General features: G+C 32.6%; 1 protein-coding gene across 1 annotated transcript in view; it reads left to right on the forward strand.

Annotated features, from left to right (window-relative positions):
• Nucleotides 1-23,386, forward strand: part of LOC124361928 (double-strand-break repair protein rad21 homolog) — a 30,778-nt gene extending 7,392 nt beyond the window's left edge. Inside the window, exons 2-5 of the mRNA XM_046815992.1 lie at nucleotides 18,636-18,798; nucleotides 20,241-20,470; nucleotides 21,612-21,795; nucleotides 23,150-23,386. Of these exons, the coding sequence (XP_046671948.1) occupies nucleotides 18,655-18,798; nucleotides 20,241-20,470; nucleotides 21,612-21,795; nucleotides 23,150-23,371 (780 nt within the window). The 5' untranslated portion in view covers nucleotides 18,636-18,654 and the 3' untranslated portion in view covers nucleotides 23,372-23,386. The remainder of the gene's footprint in view (nucleotides 1-18,635; nucleotides 18,799-20,240; nucleotides 20,471-21,611; nucleotides 21,796-23,149) is intronic.
• Nucleotides 23,387-23,878: the final 492 nt, after the last annotated feature.

The following is a 23,878-nucleotide window of genomic DNA, read 5'->3' on the forward strand; positions in this document are numbered from 1 at the left end:
AACCTACGAGCCAATTTTGATAAAACTTTCTGTACACATTCACTACATGGTCTAGTATACTAAAATACAAGCCTCATTCTTAGGCCACGCCTATTTCGGAGCCACATCGATTTTACAGGCCTAGTGCTGACAAAAAACCAATCTATGGACAGCCATATCTCAAAAACGTACGAGCTAATTTTGATAAAACTTTCTGCACACATTCACTACATGGTTCTAGTATACTAAAATACAAGCCTCATTCTTATGGCCACGCCTATTTCCGGAGGACACACCTATTTTACAGGCCAAGTGCTGACAAAAACCAATCTATCTAGGTTATGTGCTAAAAAAAAATCTAATCTATTAAATCAACTCACTTGGAAAATCGTTAGAGCATATTTAGGTTAATCCTCGCATACATATTGTAGCCACTTTATACATTCTTACATTTCATAACTTTACATTCATTTGAAGTAACTGTAAGATAAACTTACTTGTAGGTAAACACTTTTTAACACTACTTTAACACACTAACTTTTACTTTTACTTTAACACACTACTTTTACACTTTTTAAACACTACACTAAACAACTAATAACAACTATTCCATACGGTTTTCTTCTGCCAGTTTTCATTATAATATATTGAATGTGCAGAATAAATTGCATTTTAACCTACGCCAGGGGACGGTTCACTGCTTAAATGCCGGAGCTACCGAACCACCGTCCACTAGTGGTGAGAACGGTATTTCAGTAATCAGTACTTTGTAACGGTTTACTTTTTTACAGTATCTGTAACGGTTACTGAGAACTAAAAATACAGACAACAGGTACTTTGTATCTAGTACTCTGTTACAAGGTTACAAATATTTCTCGTACGGATTACTTTACTAGTCCTGAAGTACTCATAAACTGTGTTTAAATTAAATAAACAGTGTTTATTAGGGAATATACTCAGTATTTTCAGCGTTAAAAATACTGATTTAAAGTATTATAGTATTTAAAAACGTTACAAATATGAAATACTGATTCAGAGTTCCTAGTATTTAAAACGTGAACAGTAAGGAAATAATGCTGGTTTCAAGTATCCAGTGTTTGTACTCAGTATCGCCGAGTAACTTGATTTGTTATGTAATACATTAAATGATAAATTCAAGAATTATTATCATAGCCGGAGATTTTAACATCAATGTTTTGAACAAAGACAGTACATATAGGAATTTTATATATAGTATAAATACAGAATAGCGTCAACTATTACATTACAATAATCCATTTAGTGACTACATAAATCATTAAATAAAGAAGTTTGCCTCAAAATGTTATGTAAATGACAACACTGATTTTACAATTTTGCTACTATTTATAATATGTCATATTAATTAATATATTGTTGGATGAGCTAAGTTACCTCAAAATATTCTTTAAAATGGGTATACTGATTTTTCAATTAAAAATGATTTTAAGTTTGTTAAATATGCAAATTTGTGAAAATTAAGAAATAACAAGAATTTGGATCCTATAGCTGTGGGTTTTTTATTAAAAAGTTCTAAGTTATGTATACTATCTTCATTTGATTTCACAAGCATGATAGTTTGAAAAATATATAGACCATATACGGTAAGGATTCTTAATTTAGAAAAATGCTGTTGGTAAGCGGTAATAATGGTTTGGAGATTTTGCGGAAAAAGACTGTTTAATGAGGGTAATTGGTATATCATCAATTCCTGTTGAGAATTTGTTTTACAAAAGCCATTACAATCGTTTTAAAATTCTTTCATCAACCTCTTTTAAAATTTGAAAAAAAAAATGAGGTTTGAGGCGGTTTTTCATGACCCGATTGATTAACAATCTTCTGAATATTTGGAAGCACAACTTCTATCAACAACACTTAAAAATATCATAAAAAAAATCATTAAATATATTATCCAACAAGAATTTGGTCTGATATGGATGTGCCATCCCGGAGTAATTGTATGTTTATGAGTAATCTTGGTGCCATTGTTGATTTCAGATTTCATAACTTTCCAAGTTGATTTTGACTTATTTGTAGATTTCTTACTTTTACTGTCAAAAAACCTTTTTTTTGTCGTTGTTTATTTGAATTTTTATTTTCAATTTTCAGTTGCTTAATTAATTGTTTTAAATCATTAGTTTTCCAAACCCTATATGTTTTCTCCAATTGCGCAATTTTTTCCTTTTTAATTTTTACATAATCTGAAATCAAACTATTTAGGTTTTTCTCTTTTTCAACAGATATTAATTTAGGAACGCTAATTTAAAAAACATGAACAAATATTGAGTAAAAAAATCATACTTAGTTTCTACGCTAGCCTGGTAAAACTTCTAACCAATTTTTCACTAGCCAAATAGCCTTAAAAATAAATCTGTGTTAGTTTTTGAAAACTTTCTACAATACCTTAAATTCACATAATAAAGAGTATTTTGTACACCAAGAATTTCAAATAATTGCCCAGCATGGTCTGATATACATGTTATAAGGCCAGATGTTTTTTAATTTTCTCAGTTGTAATATTAGTGAGGAAGTTATCTATGCTGGTTCTGACTCGGAGGTAACTCTAGTAGGAAAATTTACTTTATAAACTAAGTTATAAGAATTTTTAAAATACTAAAACAATTCCTATATGTACTGTCTTTGTTCAACACATTGATGTTAAAATCTCCGGCTATGATAATATTCTTGAATTTATCATTTGATGTATTACATAACAAATCAAGTTACTCGGCGATACTGAGTACAAAACACTGGATACTTGAAACCAGCATTATTTCCTTACTGTTCACGTTTTTAAAATACTAGAACTCTGAATCAGTATTTGTAACGTTTTAAATACTATAATACTTTAAATCAGTATTTTTAACGCTGAAAATACTGAGTATATTCCTAATAAACACTTTTTATTTAATTAAACACAGTTTATGAGTACTTCTGTAAACAGCTGTAGTGATTCCTTTACATAAGAGTGGCCTAATTACCGACTGTAATAACTACAGACCAATCTCTTTACTTTCTACCTTTGCTAAAGTGAATCAAGAAGAAGAATCAAGAATCTTTATTTCCAAAGTACATTACAATAATAATTTGTTCACACAAAATATTACATCAAAAAGTACAATGGATAGGCACCTCTGAGCTATTAGCTGAGTTGAGGTTGCCATCACTATTAATTTAAGGCAGATGGGCCTGGCTGGCCAGCTCCTCTTTCAGAGTAAGATTTACATAATTAGAGTAATGAATAAACCATACCAATATTTAAAACAAAGCACAAAAATTAAGTTGTATTTCATAATGAAATTCAATACATTACATTACCACAACATATAAAAAATAAAATTACTACATAAATTCACATACAACATACATACATATACATAAATCCACACACATACACATACACACATACAGATACATATACATTTATACACATTCACACATACATACAAATACACACACATAAACATAAAATTTACAAACACATACATTACTGAAACATATAACACACATACAAAACACACTACAAAGATACTTAGACACAATAGATAAAGATGTAACCATTACACACTCATACAATAAAACAAGTCTTCAACAAAATATCTAATTTATGAGTCGCTCTACATCAACAATTGTAAAAAGCCCAGCATTTCAAACTTCGTATGAATGTACCCAATGTTTTTCGACGAGGAACACATCGAAAGGTAATTTGTTATAGAGCTTCGGAGCTATGAATGTATAAAAAACGCTTGTAGACTTCTAATTTAGGAAAAGGAATAGTTACTCGGTTTTAAAATTTGTAACCTAATCGAGTGAACATTTACATTTCCCAGTGTGTGGCCGCCTCTTGAGAAAAATATCCTGAGTACCCTATAAAATGTACAAATATCTAAGCGGAAGTATTCCAAGCTGAATATAAAGAGGGAAAAAGAAGAATCACGCCGATTAGCCCTGACAATAACCCTAATGATCTTGTTTTGATTTATAATAATAGGTCGAATAATAGAATAATAGGCTCCTCCCCAACATGAAATACCATATTGTAATTTAGAGTTAATTATAGAATAGTAAATAGTTTTCAAGACAGATATTGGACATAAATACTGAAAGAAAAATAAAACTTCCTCAATGAATTGTTTAAATAGTTTTTTACATTCAAAATGTGTTCCCTCCAATTACACCCTTTCATCCAGAATAACCCCCAGATACTTTATTTGTTCCACCCTCTCAATTTTTAACGCAACCCTGACATGGATTTCTCCCGAAAATTAAGCATTGCTTGCATTTAAAAAAGAAAGGGTTAATATTGTATCTTGTTGTTATGTCTTTTCTATTTCTTAGAGAAAAATTCATAAACTTCGTCTTTACGCTCAAGACCATCCTATTTCTAGCAAACCACGTTTTCAATTTGTCAAGGTCTTCTTGCATTACGCTATACACTATTTGACTATTTTATAGTGGAATAGCAAAGGGCAGTGTCATCTGCAAAACAAGTTAGGGAACCCGATAGATTTCCATTACACACAAGCTATTAATATAGACTAAAAAATAGTATTGGACCCAAAACAGACCCTTGTGGTACTCCAAATTTTAATCGGGAGAGTTGAACTGACGGAGTTCAGAAAATCTTACACATTGAGATCGGTTTGTTAGATAGCTCTTAAACCATTCATAAGGGGATACCTCTAACTCCGCTACCCAAAGATAGTCTAGTAAAATTTTGTGATCCACGGCATCAAATGCCTTAGTTATATCAATAAATATTCCACTGACAAATTTACCACTGTTAATTCCTTCATAAACGTCTGAACAGAACTTTAAGAGAGCATCTTCAGTAGAATTTTTTGCCCATAAAACCCAAAATTGATTTGCACAAAAAAACTTATTAGAATCTAAAAAACTGAACCAACCTGACTTTCATAATCTTTTCCATTATTATTTTAGAGACAACAGATAAAAGAGAAATCGGTCGATAGTTATTGAGATCTTTATTGGAACCTTTCTTGTGAAGTGGGACAACTAGTGCAGTTTTTAAAGAGATAGGAAAGATACCAGTTTCGAAACTAAGGTTAATTAGAAATGCCAACACAGGAGACTAGATATGACCCATTTTTTTTCATTACATGCGCTGAAATACCATCAATACCAGGAGACTTGTTAGACTTTAAACTGTTGATAACAGCTAGAACTTCTTCAGAACTAGTAGGATAGCAAAAAAAATGAATTATCCGAAAACTTAGCAGGAAAACATTGGGTGTACATATGATAATCAAAGCCATCAAAACAGTCAGATTCGTTCATTAGGTTTTCAACTGCATTAACGAAAAAAAGATTGAACTCATTAGCGACATTAGTAACAGTAAATTTTAGTTTGAATTTATTTAAGTGGATTTTTCATTTGCTTTGTAACTGCAGGCAGCCACACTTTTAATCAATTTTTTTTAGGAGCTTATAAAAAAATCAAAGTTTTATTGAATTTTTTCTTTGAGCTAAAAAATATTTTTGTAATAAAAGGAACCTCTCCACAGGCACTTGCCTCTAGAGGCCCTAGTTATTTTTGAAAATATTTCTTTTAATTTACGAGTGTTTTTGTTTTAATTTTATTTACAAGAATGTTACATTTTTATTTAAGTTTGCTCATTAGGTTTGTACATGTGTATACCAATGCATATAATGTGTTATTGTAATATTTTCAAAATAAATTCTATTCTATTCTTATTCTATACTTCAGGACTAGTAAAAGTAATCCGTACGAGAAAATATTTGTACCTTGTAACAGAGTACTATATACAAAGTACCTGTTTTCTGTGTATTTTTAGTTTCTCAGTAACCGTTACAGATACTGTAGAAAAGTAACCGTTACAAAGTACTGATTTCTGAAATACCGTATCACCGCTAGTGGGACAGTGGTTCGGTAGCTCCGGCATTTAGCAGTGAACCGTCCCTGGCGTGGGTTAAATGCAATTTATTCTGCACATTCAATATATTATAATGAAAACTGGCAGAAGAAACCGTATGGAATAGTTGTTATTAGTTGTTTATTGTAGTGTTTAAAAAAGTGTAAAAGTAGTGTGTTAAAGTAAAAGTTAGTGTGTTAAAGTAGTGTTAAAAAGTGTTTACCTACAAGTAAGTTTATCTTACAGTTACTTCAAATGAATGTAAAGTATGAATGTAAGAATGTATAAAGTGGCTACAATATGTATGCGAGGATTAACCTAAATATGCTCTACGATTTTCCAGGTTAGTTGATTTAATAGATTAGATTTTTTTGGTATTTATTTACAATACCGTTGACCATGAAAAATTGACTTTTTTTCATGGGTTGGGCATTTATAGCCAAAGTGTTAATTATCACAGGTGCATATAAACTGGGGGGGAAAGTATATCATTGTATTATATTGATGCCTTTCGGGCATTATTGCATTAAAGATGGAAAATAACCGACAAAATTTTGTCGAACAACACTTGGAGGGTTAAGGATCAGGGGCATCACGTGATCTGGGATTCGACTTTTGCAAGCTCGAGTTAATTTTTTTTCTAAAAGAGCAAGCAGTGCGCAGCACTGCGCGCAGCGGGCAGGCATCGTTGACAGGATTAACGTCATCATTTCAGTAAAATTGCCAGAGGTACTGTCAAAAACAGAGTTTTCAGAGGATTTCAAAAAATCGTAACTCCTTTGATTTTCGTTGCCGACGAATTTTTTCTTCACTATTGTTTTCAGGAAAAAATTGTAGTTTTCAGGAAAAAAAAAGAACATACCTTTCCATGGTCACGATTTTGTAAATTGATACCATTTTTTTAGCACATAACCTAGATAGATTGGTTTTTTTGTCAGCACTTGGCCTGTAAAATAGGTGTGTCTCCGGAAATAGGCGCGCGGCCTAAGAATGATGCTTGTATTTCATTATAGTAGACCATGTAGTGAATGTGTACAGAAAGTTTTATCAAAATTGGCTCGTACGTTTTTGAGATATGGCTGTCCATTAGATTGGTTTTTGTCAGCACTTGACCTGTAAAATCGATGTGGCTCCGGAAATAGGCGTGGCCTAAGAATGAGGCTTGTATTTTAGTATACTAGACCATGTAGTGAATGTGTGCAGAAAGTTTTATAAAAATTGGGCTCGTACGTTTTTGAGATATGGCTGTCCATAGATTGGTTTTTTGTCAGCACTTGGCCTGTAAAATCGATGTAGCTCCGGAAATAGGCGTGGCCTAAGAATGAGGCTTATTATTTACTATAGTAGACCATGTAGTGAATTTGTACAGAAAGTTTTATAAAAATTGGCTCATGCGTTTTTTGAGATATGGCTGTCCATAGATTGGTTTTTGTCAGCATTTGGCCTATAAAGTAATTGTGGCTCCGGAAGAGGAGTGGCCTAAGAATGAGGCTTGTATTTTAGTATAGTAGACCATGTAGTGAATATGTACAGAAAGTTTTTATCAAAATTGGCTCGTACGTGTTTGAGATATGGCTGTCCATAGATTGGTTTTTTGTCAGCACTTGACCTGTAAAATCGATGTGGCTCCGGAAATAGGCGTGGCCTAAGAATGAGGCTTGTATTTTAGTATATACTAGACCATGTAGTGAATGTGTGCAGAAAGTTTTATCAAAATTGGCTCGTACGTTTTTGAGATATGGCTGTCCATAGATTGGTTTTTTGTCAGCACTAGGCCTGTAAAAATCGATGTGGCTCCGGAAAATAGGCGTGGCCTAAGAATGAGGGTTGTATTTTAGTATAGTAGACCATGTAGTGAATGTGTACAGAAAAGTTTTTATCAAAAATTGGCTCGTACGTTTTTGAGATATGGCTGTCCATAGATTGGTTTTTTTGTCAGCACTTGACCTGTAAAATCGATGTAGCTCCGGAAATAGGCGTGGCCTAAGAATGAGGCTTATTTATTACTATAGTAGACCATGTAGTGAATTTGTACAGAAAGTTTTATAAAAATTGGCTCATACGTTTTTGAGATATGGCTGTCCATAGATTGGTTTTTGTCAGCATTTGGCCTATAAAGTAATTGTGGCTCCGGTAAGAAGGCGTGGCCTAAGAATGAGGCTTGTATTTTAGTATAGTAGACCATGTAGTGAATGTGTACAGAAAAGTTTTATCAAAATTGGCTCGTACGTTTTTGAGATATGGCTGTCCATAGATTGGTTTTTGTCAGCACTTGGCCTATAAAGTTATTGTGGCTCCGGAAATAGGCGTGGCCTAAGAATGAGGCTTGTATTTTAGTATACTAGACCATGTAGTGAATGTGTGCAGAAAGTTTTATCAAAATTGGCTCGTACGTTTTTGAGATATGGCTGTCCATAGATTGGTTTTTGTCAGTACTAGGCCTGTAAAATCGATGTGGCTCCGGAAATAGGCGCGTGGCCTAAGAATGAGGCTTGTATTTTAGTATACCAGACCATATAGTGAATGTGTACAGAAAGTTTTATCAAAATTGGTTCGTACGTTTTGAGATATGGCTGTCCATAGATTGGTTTTTGTAAGCACTAGGCCTGTAAAATCGATGTGGCTCCGGAAATAGGCGTGGCCTAAGAATGAGGGTTGTATTTTTAGTATAGTAGACCAATGTAGTGAATGTGTACAGAAAGTTTTATCAAAATTGGCTCGTACGTTTTTGAGATATGGCTGTCCATAGATTGGTTTTTGTCAGCACTTGACCTGTAAATCGATGTGGCTCCGGAAATAGGGCGTGGCCTAAGAATGAGGCTTGTATTTTAGTATACTAGACCATGTAGTGAATGTGTACAGAAAAGTTTTATCAAAATTGGCTCGTACGTTTTTGAGATATGGCTGGTCCATAGATTGGTTTTGTCAGCACTTGGCCTATAAAGTTATTGTGGCTCCGGAAATAGGCGTGGCCTAAGAATGAGGATTGTATTTTAGTATAGTAGACCATGTATTGAATGTGTTACAGAAAGTTTTATCAAAATTGGCTCGTACGTTTTTGAGATATGGCTGTCCATAGATTGGTTTTTGTCAGCACTTGACCTGTAAAATCGATGTGGCTCCGGAAATAGGCGTTGGCCTAAGAATGAGGCTTGTATTTTTAGTATACTAGACCATGTAGTGAATGTGTATAGAAAGTTTTTTATCAAAATTGGCTCGTACGTTTTTGAGATATGGCTGTCCATAGATTGGTTTTTGTCAGTACTAGGCCTGTAAAATCGATGTGGCTCCGGAAATAGGCGTGGCCTAAGAATGAGGCTTGTATTTTAGTATACCAGACCATATAGTGAATGTGTACAGAAAGTTTTATCAAATTGGTTCGTACGTTTTTGAGATATGGCTGTCCATAGATTGGTTTTTTGTCAGCACTAGGCCTGTAAAATCGATGTGGCTCCGGAAATAGGCGTGGCCTAAGAATGAGGGTTGTATTTTAGTATAGTAGACCATGTAGTGAATGTGTACAGAAAGTTTTATCAAAATTGGCTCGTACGTTTTTGAGATATGGCTGTCCATAGATTGGTTTTTGTCAGCACTTGACCCTGTAAAATCGATGTGGCTCCGGAAATAGGCGTGGCCTAAGAATGAGGCTTGTATTTAGTAGTATACTAGACCATGTAGTGAATGTGTGCAGAAAGTTTTTTATAAAAATTGGCTCGTACGTTTTTGAGATATGGCTGTCCATAGATTGGTTTTTGTCAGCACTTGGCCTGTAAAATCGATGTAGCTCCGGAAATAGGCGTGGCCTAAGAATGAGGCTTTATTTATTACTATAGTAGACCATGTAGTGAATTTGTACAGAAAGTTTTATAAAAATTGGCTCATTACGTTTTTGAGATATGGCTGTCCATAGATTGGTTTTTTGTCAGCATTTGGCCTATAAAGTAATTGTGGCTCCGGAAGAAGGCGTGGCCTAAGAATGAGGCTTGTATTTTAGTATAGTAGACCATGTAGTGAATGTTGTACAGGAAAGTTTTATCAAAATTGTCTCGTACGTTTTTTGAGATATGGCTGTCCATAGATTGGTTTTTGTCAGCACTTGGCCTATAAAGTTATTGTGGCTCCGGAAATAGGCGTGGCCTAAGAATGAGGCTTGTATTTTAGTATACTAGACCATGTAGTGAATGTGTGCAGAAAGTTTTATCAAAAATTGGCTCGTACGTTTTTGAGATATGGCTGTCCATAGATTGGTTTTTGTCAGTACTAGGCCTGTAAAATCGATGTGGCTCCGGAAATAGGCGTGGCCTAAGAATGAGGCTTGTATTTTTAGTATACCAGACCATATAGTGAATGTGTACAGAAAGTTTTATCAAAATTGGTTTCGTACGTTTTGAGATATGGCTGTCCATAGATTGGTTTTTTGTAAGCACTAGGCCTGTAAAATCGATGTGGCTCCGGAAATAGGCGTGGCCTAAGAATGAGGGTTGTATTTTAGTATAGTTAGACCATGTAGTGAATGTGTTACAGAAAGTTTTATCAAAATTGGCTCGTACGTTTTTGAGATATGGCTGTCCATAGATTGGTTTTTTGTCAGCACTTGACCTGTAAAATCGATGTGGCTCCGGAAATAGGCGTTTGGCCTAAGAATGAGGCTTGTATTTTAGTATTATACTAGACCATGTAGTGAATGTGTGCAGAGAGTTTTTATCAAAATTGGCTCGTACGTTTTTGAGATATGGCTGTCCATAGATTGGTTTTTGTCAGCACTTGGCCTGTAAAATCGATGTAGCTCCGGAAATAGGCGTGGCCTAAGAATGAGGCTTATTATTTACTATAGTAGACCATGTAGTGAATGTGTACAGAAAGTTTTTATAAAAATTGGCTCGTACGTTTTTTAGATATGGCTGTCCATAGATTGGTTTTTGTCAGCACTTGGCCTGTAAAATCGATGTAGCTCCGGAAATAGGCGTGGCCTAAGAATGAGGCTTTATTATTTACTATAGTTAGACCATGTAGTGAATGTGTACAGAAAGTTTTATTAAAATTGACTCGTTACGTTTTTGAGATATGGCTGTCCATAGATTGGTTTTTGTCAGCATTTGGCCTATAAAGTTATTGTGGCTCCGGAAATAGGCGTGGCCTAAGAATTGAGGCTTGTATTTTAGTATACTAGACCATGTAGTGAATGTGTACAGAAAGTTTTATCAAAAATGACTCGTACGTTTTTGAGATATAGGGCTGTCCATAGATTTGGTTTTGTGTCAGCACTTGGCCTGTAAAATCGATGTAGCTCCGGAAATAGGCGTGGCCTAAGAATGAGGCTTATTATTTACTATAGTAGACCATGTAGTGAATGTGTACAGAAAGTTTTTTATCAAAATTGGCTCGTACGTTTTTGAGATATGGCTGTCCATAGATTGGTTTTTGTCAGCACTTGGCCTATAAAGTTATTGTGGCCTCCGGAAATTAGGCGGTGGCCTAAGAATGAGGCTTGTATTTTAGTATAGTAGACCATGTAGTGAATGTGTACAGAAAGTTTAATCAAAATTTGCTCGTACGTTTTTGAGATATGGCCATCTATAGATTGGTATTTGTCCAAAAATAGGAGAGGTCTAAAATGAGGGTAGTAATATAATACAGTAGACCATGGATTCAAAGTAATGTATTAAGTATAATCTATAGATATTTTTGTTATTTGTTCTTTTTTTAAATTATAAATTTTAATTTTAATAATATAATTTAATCCTGAAGTGATTGAACTGGTTCAGGAACTAGGTTAGTTGTAGTTCAGGAACTAGGGTCAGGAGTAGTTCATGAACCAGGTTAGGATTCAAGTCAGCGGATTAGTTCTTTTTATGGATGGAATCTATGGCCAGTTTCACACTGCTTATATTTTCATATGTAAAAGAAAGGTATGTTTTTCAGATCATACAAAATAACATAACATTAATATATGTTTGTTTGAGCAGTGTAACTTAATACTTACAATTACTTTACAGGGTAAACATGTCTGACAGATTTAAAAAATGCTCGAATATATTACCACCAATAATCTTCACTTCTTGTTCAAACATATATTCTGCAAGATGATCAGCAATGCATCACTCGTGAGATCAGTTTTTAAGATATCTTTAGGTTGCAGTATAATTAGCATTCAACACTTGAATGATCGATAATATCAAATCACGATAATATCAAATTATTTTTCCTCTCTAATTTTTGCTTCATCAATTTCTATAACTCCTTAAGCACCAAACAAATCTTCGGTAAATCTTAATATCAGCGACTACCGCTCCGATCGCTGTAATTTTTTGCATACTAACACAGGTTAACGTAATTTCACCGAAAAAAAAAAAATCCTGGTTATCGCCGTAGCCGTTTAGCCCCCCAAAAAAAAATTTTTGAAAAAATAAAATTAAAAAAAAACCTGACTGACATTGCATTTATTTGTTTTTTTGGTCTTATTAGTTCGTAGGGCAGTAGTCCAGATAATAGTTCTAGTATAAACTCGTCTTATCTTATCAGTGATAAACGCGCAGCGCTTACCTTTTGCCTGTAATGAAACCTGCGTTAGTTCTGTCTGAGTTTTGTGTGTGTAAGCAGTCATGGCGTGATCTGGGCTTGGACTTTGCAAGCTCGAGTTAATTTTTTTCTAAAAGAGCAAGCAGCGCGAAAGCATCGCGTGATCTGAATTTTGAATAGGCAAGCTAGGGTCTTTTTAGCGTGTGACAAGAACCATCGCACGCCATGTCAATAACTTCACTAATTATTCCTTGTCCATGTGGGTTTGTTTGTTTACGTCTGGCGGTCAATCGAAGCCGTCCTATAGGTCACGTGACCTGCCCGGCCAATCGGAAACTTTCCTGTTTGTCACGTGACTACTGTCAACTCATCAAAACGACCATGGTCGGCCATTGTTTTTGGTTTGATAGTCGAAAATCTTGTTATTTATGTGTGTTGTATTGCCAACATTTTACTGCCGAAAAACTGGTTTTTATATGTTAGCGATAATCGGGACTATTTTTTTCGGTGGAATTACGTTAACCTGTGTTAGTATGCAAACAATTACGGCGATTGGAGCGGTAGTCGCTGATCTTAAGATTTACCAAGTCTTCATTTTCAAACTTGTTATTTAACCAAACAATATGAACTTCTCTATAAAACGATAGCCAATCTGAAATGGTATTTATGCAGGTACTGATGCTGTGAAAACAATATTCAATAATTAAAAAGGCTTAGGCTAGTTTGTTTTATTCCAGCCAAAATAGTACACGATTTTCAATATAATATATTCATAATACAAAATTGAGAACGTTCAAAAAAGTTTTCTCAGGTGCCTTTTTTGCAATGCTGTGTTCTGACTTTTCATGCAAAAAAACACTATTTTATTTCCACCTTTCATTCTAATTTTCATCTCCTCACTGCAAACTGAACAATTCGGATATAAAGAAGTAAGACCATTTATCTTATTATAACCATTTGTTATTCAATGTTTAAAAATACATATTGATACAATAATTACATGTTCATCATCATTGTTCTTGCCGATCTCACTAGCCTACTCAGTACATAAATGATTTTACTGTATTGAATTATATAATTTTCAATTGTAATGTTATTCTGTTAAATAAAAACATCTGGCAATGATAAATTATGAATATCTATAGGTCAAATGTTTTTATATTCGATAGTTTAGATATTTCTAATCGATAGTTGATTCGATTGTGGTGGTGGCAGCTTACTTTAATACTGGTCTTAATGCCTGGAGTGGTGTTCCCTGATTGTCATATTGACAAATCAAAATCCAATGGTCATTAAAGCAGAACGATAACTTGAGTAGTTAAAATTGAGGTTTTAACTTATAACATAGTCTTACAGTGGCATAGAGTAGAGTACAATAAGCAGACCTGGTTTTTTGTATAAAAAGTATCAAGCTATAATTGAATTTATTTCTTTACTATACCCATTGATATAATTAACCAATAATAATTAATTCGAGCAATATGTTAATTAATCAACTGTACACACTTTATCATATTCTAAACACAATTTGTTCTATGTGGCTTCTTTTGAATATAAAAGAGTGTTAACTTTAAAAATACTTATGATGATAGTTATACTTAACTAAAAGATGATTTATATAATATAAAAAACAAAACAGTGTAACATTTAGTTACTTTTTACTATTTTTAAAGGATAAACATCTCCAACACCTTGTGACTGGAATTATACATGTACATCACCATTATTCAAATAACATACACTAAAGCACATGATTATACTTTTTGTAAATTAATGTGGAACAATAATGTCAAAACGAATTACGTTATTAATGCATATGATTATACTTTTTTTTAGTTAATTTGAAACAATAATGTCAAACCTAATGACGTTATAGGCTTTTAAGATTGTACGACTATATTTTTATTAGTAAAAGAAATTAGGCATTTAAGATTATACAAAATTATAACCAATCTACAATGGTATGGTAACCAATCTACAATAGTATTATTGCACATACTAATGAAGTTAAAACCATTGGATTTTTTAATGATTATATTTATTTGTCTATATTTTGGGTGCTTTTCTAATAAAAAGGACCATCGTATTGGTATTTAGCAAGTGGTAAATCATCTAAGATTGTCCCATGCAGTAGCTTTTACTGCCTTGTGTACAACTACAGTGTCCATTATACAGCTCGTATTTTTCAGTGAGAAGTTCCCAGGCGGTTTTGTAGTAGGTTGAAGATTACATACATTTACGAAATTAGGAAGTTATGGTAACATTGGTTTTGGTAATTTTTTAAATTAATATTTTGGGTACTTTGGGATTATACCGACCACACCCAGACATGAATCGTTATTTGACATCTTGCTTTTACTGATTACTAGATTACCGTAGAACAATATTTCTTCAATATAAAACAGGAATTGTCTTATCGCAAACCCCTCCCCATCCTCAGACAGAGGTCAAAGTCGAGCGGTCTAGTAGATAACGTGATTGCAGAGTCTAGCCGCCCGTTCAGCTGGTGCGTCGCTTTGTTGTACTTCTGTGTTTTACTCCTACATTTCTCCAAACACAAAAATTTAACAAAAACAAACATTACCAAACAAAAACTAAACTCTTTATTGAAAAAAACACACAAAACTTGTTATTTCTTGATTACACTCCGCCACCCAAAATGCGAGTGCCTAAACGGAAAGAAAAACATCCCTCGAGATAGTACCTATCTGTAAAATATCAAATTCTAGAGGGGCTGATCAGGAATATAAATTGAATTGTAATGGAAAGGCAATTATGTACCGTGCAAAAAACTGATATAATCATGTGATGCCGCACGGCCTGCCGTAATTGGGATTCTCGAGAAAGATAAGATAACAGCGACAACAATACCGATCACAATACCAGGATATGCTTGTTGATTGATGGAATGTTAGTTCTGTTAATCTACTACATCGTTTTATGACGTTCTAAGTTCATTGAAAAAAGTTTAAGCATTGAAGAGTTGTTTTTTTGTTCTATTATGTTTGTTTATATAAATTTATATTTTTATGTTCTTCATACTGGTGTGGTCGGTATAATCCCAAAGTACCATATTTTGTTTTTTACATAAACTTTTAGAAAGTTTGGTTACACTTCTTTGCATTATTTTCAGATTAGTTTTTATTTACACTGGTAATGAACTTCTGATAAGTGGGTGAAAATCATAAATAGTGAATTTGTAGGACATTAACCCTCAAAGTGCTGACATAATGTCACTCGTTACATTATATTTGATATTTTTTCTTTTAAACCATATCAAAACTAGTTGTTGTTTTTTACATTATATTTGATATTTTTGCTTTTAAACCATATCAAAACTAGTTGTTGTTTATACAAACTAAATTAATATTCGTGTTAAAAAAATACAAAAAAAAAATCAAAATCAATAAAAAAACTTAAAAGATTTATGTCTATATTTTGGGTTTTTCCAAAAAAAGGACCATCATATACGTGTTCAGTAAGTGATTTTCCATGGGAATAGTTCAGAAGACAATAATGTTCCACATATACTGAGTTGTTTATCATTGAATTTGGTTTAAGAGAATAAAAATGACAAGGAACAAAGTTGAAGAACATTATTCTTTGAAATACTTATGTCACGTTACATGATGTCATGGTAGTACTAATATTTTGCTACAAGAGGTTAGGACGGTTTTCATCAAACAACAACAAACAAAATTGATGATGTTTTTCAATTTATTTTGTATGGTAGTAGACGAGAAAAACTGCGCTATTAATTTATTCACATACCATCCTTTTTTTTACATAATGACGTTATTAGACTAAGGATGATTTTACCTTTACTTATTGTCGGCTGGAATTGTTTCTTACAGGAATCACTGTTTAAATGAGATACTTTGTTGTTTATAAGTAGTTTTGACTTTCCTTTAGTGTTATTTTTCAGACATTTAGCTTTTTTATTCATAGTAAATTCAGAATTATGTAAAATACCAACAAAAACTCATTTTAGGTGCTCTAAAATTTATCTGTTGAAGTAATTGTTTGAGTTTACCACATTTTAGGACTTTTCAGGTTGCACAAATAATATGTTTTTTATTCCTGTGCTTTCTTAAAAGTAAATGTGCAAGGTATGTTTTTTTTATTTGTTGTAAATTAATCTTTATTTTGGGTATTTATTTGAATTAGTTCCTAGTAAAGTGTTATGTTGTGAGAAATGTGAAAAATTAAATAAAACACTAAATAATTGTTCAACCTGCAATGATGATTCTAATAATTATTATGTTATTCTGTAGCTTTTACTAATATTGACATGCATATACAGGTGTTCACAAAAGATTGTAAATTTCATTACAATCATATACTGTGGGAGATAGTGTTCATCATTTTAAACAATAAATGTCCTATTAATATAGGTAGAGAAATGTGTTATTAAACCGCTAGCCGCCATTTTGTATTTTTTTATAAAAAATTTATATCTCAAGAACTATTTAAGCTAAGGAAACCAAATTTGGTTTGAATAGATAATTAAAAATTAAAAATATAATTGTGTTATTTTCTTTAATATTAACAAAATGGCGTCTGTTGAAAATATTTAAAGTCAGATAACAAAAAGCCCCGTATAGTTATAAAAAATGTACCAGACACCAACTATTTGAGCAATTTCATTACAATTCTAACAGTATTTGTTTCAATGAAATCTGTCAGTGTATAAGCGAACACAGCCACTTTAAAGGTAGGCTTGCACGAACTGGGAGTAGGAAACATTTTCTATTTTCATAGACATCAGCTGTTTTACATAAATTAGAAAAATTTTACAAGAACTATTTTGAAATGTTATACAAATTTAATGAAATCTGTCAACACATAAGCGTGTACAACAATTTTCAAGATACGCTTGCATAAGCCAGGAACAACAACCATCTTATACCCCTCAACTTGACATGTTTGGCGCTCCCGCTTGAGCAAGCGTATCTTTAAAGTGGTTGCGCTCGCTTATTCGTAAACGGAGTTCTTGAAAATGTAACATTCGAACTATTATAAAAATTGAAAAATAGTAAGTATCTTGTAAAATTTTCTAACTTATGTAAAACAGCTGATACCTATGAAAAGACAAAATGTTTGTTGCTCTCAGCTTGTATAAGCATACATTTAAAGTGGTCTTGCTCGCTTATGCACTGACGGATTATTGTTAAAACAAGTACTGTTAGAATTGTAATGAAATTGTTACAATTTATTTCAGGCATTGTTTGTAAATTAAACAAACCTTTCTCATTTATTACAACTGCTAAAAGTTGCTAAGTTTCTTTGCGTTATTTTCAAATAAGTTTTTTTCCCACACCAGTAGATCTGAAACACAAGATGCAAGACAATCATGGTAATGTGAGTTAACAATATTTTTTGTTCTCAAATCGTGTTTTCTCAGCTTGTACTGATGATTGGAGGCACTCATATCGGACCATTAGAATTTTGATCTGTTGCGTGATAAATTCTTTATTTGGAGAGATATTTTTGTTGTTGCCATCATTGCAGGGCAGCATATAATGGATGCCTAGAGCCGCAATAGTGACCGGAGGTGTTCGTGTCAGCTTTATCTGAATTATTCTCAGTAGGTCTGACTATAAAAAACATACAGTAAAATTGCAGAAATTATGGTGAACACTATATTTGCCATCATTTTTAGCCAAATCAAACTAAACGTGGTACTGTTACAGTACATAAACATTGTATGAATAAGTCCATTAGCTAGTCTCAACCAGTAAAAGGCTTCAAGATGGCAGCCATTTGTTTTTTTTACAAAATTGTTAAATCAATATTGACATTGTTATAAAATTGTCGAACAATTTCAAGCAACTTTTTCTTATTCATACTATTTTTTCAACTCTTAAGGTTTGAAGATGGCGGTTATTCAACAGTTTTAGAAGTTGAAGAGTAACATTGAATGGTTATGTGATCATGTATGTTTACAAGTAATTACGGATTAATTGTAATGAAATAAAGTTCATATTTGTTCAAACCAATGTACGCTTTAGCAATTTTTGTCGTGTAAGGTTTCAAGATGATGAAGTTTCAAAATATTTAAAAGAGTTACAAGAATATTAACATGTCAGCCTTGGGAGTCCTCCCACAATCAGTATTGTGCAAATTAAACATCTAACCTGTAAGACATCTTCAGTTTGAAATTTCAAGACCGCAGTCCACATGTGAAGAGATATTTGATTGATAATAATAACTGATATTTTTTAGGTGTTCTTCCACCTGAGACATGTTTTACGCTCACTTTGTCTTGGCCAAGAAGGGCCCTCTTGCCCGGATTTGGCTTGCTGCTCACTGGGATAAGAAACTCACTAAAGCTCATGTTTTTGAAACAAACATTGAGAAATCTGTTGATGGAATTCTTCAACCAAAGGTAAAGAAAATATATCATATTAAAAAAAGGTATTTGTGTAAATACAAATTTTAAAATAGTTGTATGGCTCATTTAAATGAAATGGCAATTGATAAAAGTCGAATTGACTTCTATCACATGTTCCAAATAATCACATAAATTTATAGTAGATTAGAAAATGTGGTCTATAGTTCACACATGTAAAAACTCTATTCATATAGTGTCAACTATCTCTTTTGAAAGCTATGAACCTTTTGTTGTTCATATTATCTGGTGAGATGACATTTTATAAATAATATTTGATAGTTTGTAGTTTGTTTGCAATTGCATATCATCAGGCTTTATAAAAAGTAAACTTTGTCAATAATTGCAATTAGAATCGTATCAGAAGTAACAGGGGTAGACGACAATAGTATTGTAATTTTGACTCTAGAGATACTGCAAAGTTAAGAAGGCATTCTCAGTAATTTTCACAACATCTGTTTATGTGGACATTGACTTTTCTAAGTAGTTTTTCAAATGTCCGCATACAACGACATTGGTACTAAAAGGATTAATGACAAGAGAATCAAGAATCTTTATTAGTCATCATAACATCATTAAAATGCATTGACATCGTCACCAAAGCTTCAATAAAATACTAGCTCACAGTATATTAAATTAAATTATAATTTAAGTGAAAAACCTGACTGGCCAAGATGAAACAATAGTAGCTTACATTTAACTAAGCATTGACAATCAACAACAAATGCACGTATAACAGACTCACCAGAAAGTAAAGTAATAACTGATTTATCAGGGAATAAATTGATAAAAGATTCAATGACCAAAATACTATAAAGGTTTTTAATTACACTATCCTATTTTTAATTTTCCTTTGCCAGAAAAAGCTATGAAGCTAGGTATAAGAGTTAACTTTTGAATATTCTGTGTGAAATTGTATAATTATTCGTTTTATTTTTACTTTTAGTGAACTATTTATGGTGTACTTCTTTCTGTATATAAATTTAAGAACCCAGCTTAATGTAAAAAATAAGAAATCTCAGTATCAGTGCACCAAGATAAAACGTTAATGACTAGTTAATTGATTTATGGTAGTTTAAATATTTAAACAAAATTTCATGAGTTTTGTGTTTATTATTATTTCAAATGTACGCTTTTAGATGTTATTACAGTTGAATTGAAGCTCCAACTTGTACACTTTTATATAACTAATAAATGTGTTGAGAAAAGTAGAATGATCAAATAATACATTATCCATTTAACTTACTAGTTTGAGAATTCAACTGAGCCAGAATGGTTTTAAACTCCATCTTATCTTGTATTTAAACTCTCTTCTCTCCCTTTCTTGGGGTGAAAGCTTGTTATTCACTCTAAATATTAAGATGTGGATCATGTATATTTAAAAATTAAATATATTAACTTAGCTACAAATGAAATTGTTATATGTATTGGTATTACAGGTGAAGATGGCCCTGAGGACGTCGGGCCACCTGTTGCTGGGAGTAGTGCGCATCTACTCCCGCAAAGCCAAATATCTGTTGGCTGACTGTAATGAGGCATTTGTAAAGATCAAGATGGCATTCCGTCCCGGAATGGTAGACTTGCCCGAGGAACACAGGGAAGCTGCCGTTAATGCCATTACTCTGCCTGAAGTCTTTCATGATTTCGACACTGCCATGCCAGAGCTAAAGTAAGATTTGATTCCTTATTTATTCAAAAGAACATTTTTTACTTTCACTCTATGTTAACCTTTTGAAGAAGTGTATGGAGTATCCATCATTAAAGTGAATTATTTTTACTACAGTGTCTTATTCATTTGATTACATTTATTAGTATTAAAGGTTACTTATTCGAAGCAAAATTAATTTTGATTTCAGCTCTTCTTTGTCTCTAAATTTGATTTGACCTGCAAAAATGCGGTCTGGAATGCTTGTAACATTTCTAATACACTGTGTATATAACAATTTTTTGTATCATATAGTTTTCTATATATCCATTACAGTAAATGGTTTTCTATATATTCATTACATTAAATCCCATAAGAGTTTTTTATCACAAAAACTGGCTGTAGGAATGCTGAAACAATCAAACTTGGTATTAAAATTAATCTTATAAATATCTCGATTAAGTTAATTGGCCAATATGCTCCATCATTACATTTCAATATAGCAACCATTTAAATTTAAAGAAACATCATAACTATGTTATTGAAAAAGTAAAAAGAGTTCTGGAATGCTTATAAGATTTCCTAAACTTTTTGAAGTAAACAATTTTGTTATATCTCGAACAATATTCAGTAGATCCATGACAATAAATTAGTAATGTTTCAGTTGTCACCAAATGTACCTACTTCTGCTGAGTAAGCTAGGACTATTTTACTAGTAGGCTTAACTGATAGCTCCTTTGGTTTAGTTAAGCACTACCTTCATTAATCACAATTTTACTTATAATTTGAACTTTTATATTAGTGCTCAAAATTGGTAATGTATTCGGCTAATTTTTTTGTTTTTAATTCTACATTGTTTAGGTAAAGAACTGAACCAAAACAAAATATCAGTACTGATAGTCTATTGTCTGTGACAAGATGCTCTATTTCATGTTCAGAATAATATAAATTCATTCCTCATAAGAAACCAATACTAATACATTGAATTTTCAAAATAATAAAATGATAGTTCATTTGTTAAAATATACAAATGGCTTTTATGTACTTGCATTGTTTTTATTCTCTGGTATTATAATTATGGAGAGAAAATCAAGAAATTCTAAGTGAGAAAAGTTATGAAATAATAGCAGAATATAGGATTATATTGACTTTTGGATGATTCCAGTGATGTGGACATAGAAGCCCAGTTCAGCCTGAACCAGTCACGTGCTGAGGAGATTACGATGCGTGAAGACTACGGGAACATTACTCTGGTCACCACTGAGGAGGGTTTCGGCGACATCGGCTTTGGATCAGATCCACCAGACTTGATGCATCATGCAGGGGGACTTGCTCAGGCCCTTGATCAGGTATGTTAAACTATTACAATTTCTACTTTGGCAATAGAGTGTACTTTTGGAACCTCAACTATTGACCTTCAATGACCTAACTATACCAGCAATACTGAAGATAAATGCTTTGTCAGTGATGATGGATTTGGTATTAGTAATGTTTTCACCTTATCACCTTATCAGTCCAACCTGCTATAACACTCTGAAGATGGATAAGGAACCTCAGCAATTACCTCCTACGGTCTGATTGACACAACCACCACTTGAATCAGATGCTTTCATCAGAGATGATGGTTGCAATGTTGGCCACTTCAGTCAGTAATGTTTCATGTCTTTTCCATCCATTAACTCTAGAAGTGCTGATGCCACGCCACACAATGTCAGTTAGCAGATTGGTCGTGCTATGTGAGGTTAAGTCGACATTTACGGCAAACAACATATTATCCATAATATTTATGGCATTTTTTATAGTAATAAACTAGAAAAACTGCACTATTTGATCTACTGTGTTTATATTTTATTTTTTTGCTATGTATATGTATATTTTTTTAACTAAGCTATACATGTCAACTGGAATCGTAATTTCTTACGGGAGTTCCTCTTTACATGAGTTTATTTTTGTTATTGATAATTACAGTACTTTTGACGTTACTTAGGTTTTTTTCTGTTATTTTAGCTTTTCTAATCATAATACAGATAAAAATATATAAAATGGCAACAAAAACTTTATTGGTGCTATAAAACTTGCCTGTTCAAGAAATTGTTGTTTGGCTTTGCCAAATTTTTAGGGGTTTTCAGCAGGCACAAATAACACAATAATTTAATAACATAATAATTTTTTCCTTTACTTTTTTTTAAGTAAATGTGCAAGTAGTGTATATTTTTATTTGTAATAAATTACTTTGTTTTATAATTTTATTTTATTAAGTTTAGTAAAGTGCTATGCTGTGTTAAGTTAGAAAAGGGTAAACAAAATATATGTGCTCTTAAAAACCATTTTATATATTATTAACATTCAGTTGTAAGTAGTTATAAGTGGATTTGTTAATTTTGACTAATTTTTTATTTACTTTCAAAATATGCTTGTGAAAATCCTGAAACCGTGTAGCACCAAAATGACTAGTCAGCACTTGGGGACTAGTGAGTTTCATTGTTGATGGAATGGACACTGTGGCATGATAGTTAGATGTTCCTATCAATGATGAAGGATTAGGTTGCAATATTGGATTGATTCAGTTAGTTATATTTTGTGCCTTTTTGGTTCAACTGTCTACGGATGGGGTAAACACAGTAGCACTGGATATAAATATCGAATCACAGATGGTGATGGATTTGGTGGCAGTTCAGTCAGTAATGTTTCATTTGTTTCCAGTCTAACCTGCTGTTCAGTGATGGTGTAGACACTTTGGAGAAGGATAAGGAACCTCAGCCATCAACCTCCAACAGCCTCATGACTCGGGCAGCTCTGGAGATTGATGCTCCCATCAGAGATGATGGATTTGGTGGCAATCTCGGCCAGGATATTATAGGTATTATAAATTATAAAGTAAAATATTTTCAAGATTTTTTTCATATTTTGGTTATTAAGTTGTAAAGAAAATATCTCAACACCAATGTTAGTGGGAATGATATTTAATATTTTATTAAATATTATTGCATTCAAAATGTATCTTTTCATGTCAAGAAAAAGATTAAAAAAATTATACATTATAGTTCACAAGGGTTTACAAAGTATTATAATATACCATACACCAACATTTTGACCAATATTGTGTGAATGTAGGGGGAAATAAGTCAAAAAACAAATTTCGATTGGTTTCTTTATAAATTTTATTTTAAGAGCAAAGGTCGGACATAATCATTAGGAAGTGCTGTGGAAAAACAAGATAGTTAACCCTTTAAGCGTCATGAAAAATTAGACCTGATCTTTGATAAAGTTACAATTTTTTAAAATTTCCAATGTGTAAAGTTAATTTTTTTTCCTTTCTGTATGTCAAAATAGAGTTATTTAACGGTGAATAAAATTTGTTTAGCCCTTTTTGGATTTCCTAGGCTAATTTTTTAACTTTTGAGAATATCGTAGAATAGCAGTGTAGTTGTC

The sequence above is a fragment of the Homalodisca vitripennis genome, chromosome 5, assembly GCF_021130785.1.
Source record: "Homalodisca vitripennis isolate AUS2020 chromosome 5, UT_GWSS_2.1, whole genome shotgun sequence".
Lineage (NCBI taxonomy): Eukaryota > Metazoa > Arthropoda > Insecta > Hemiptera > Cicadellidae > Homalodisca > Homalodisca vitripennis.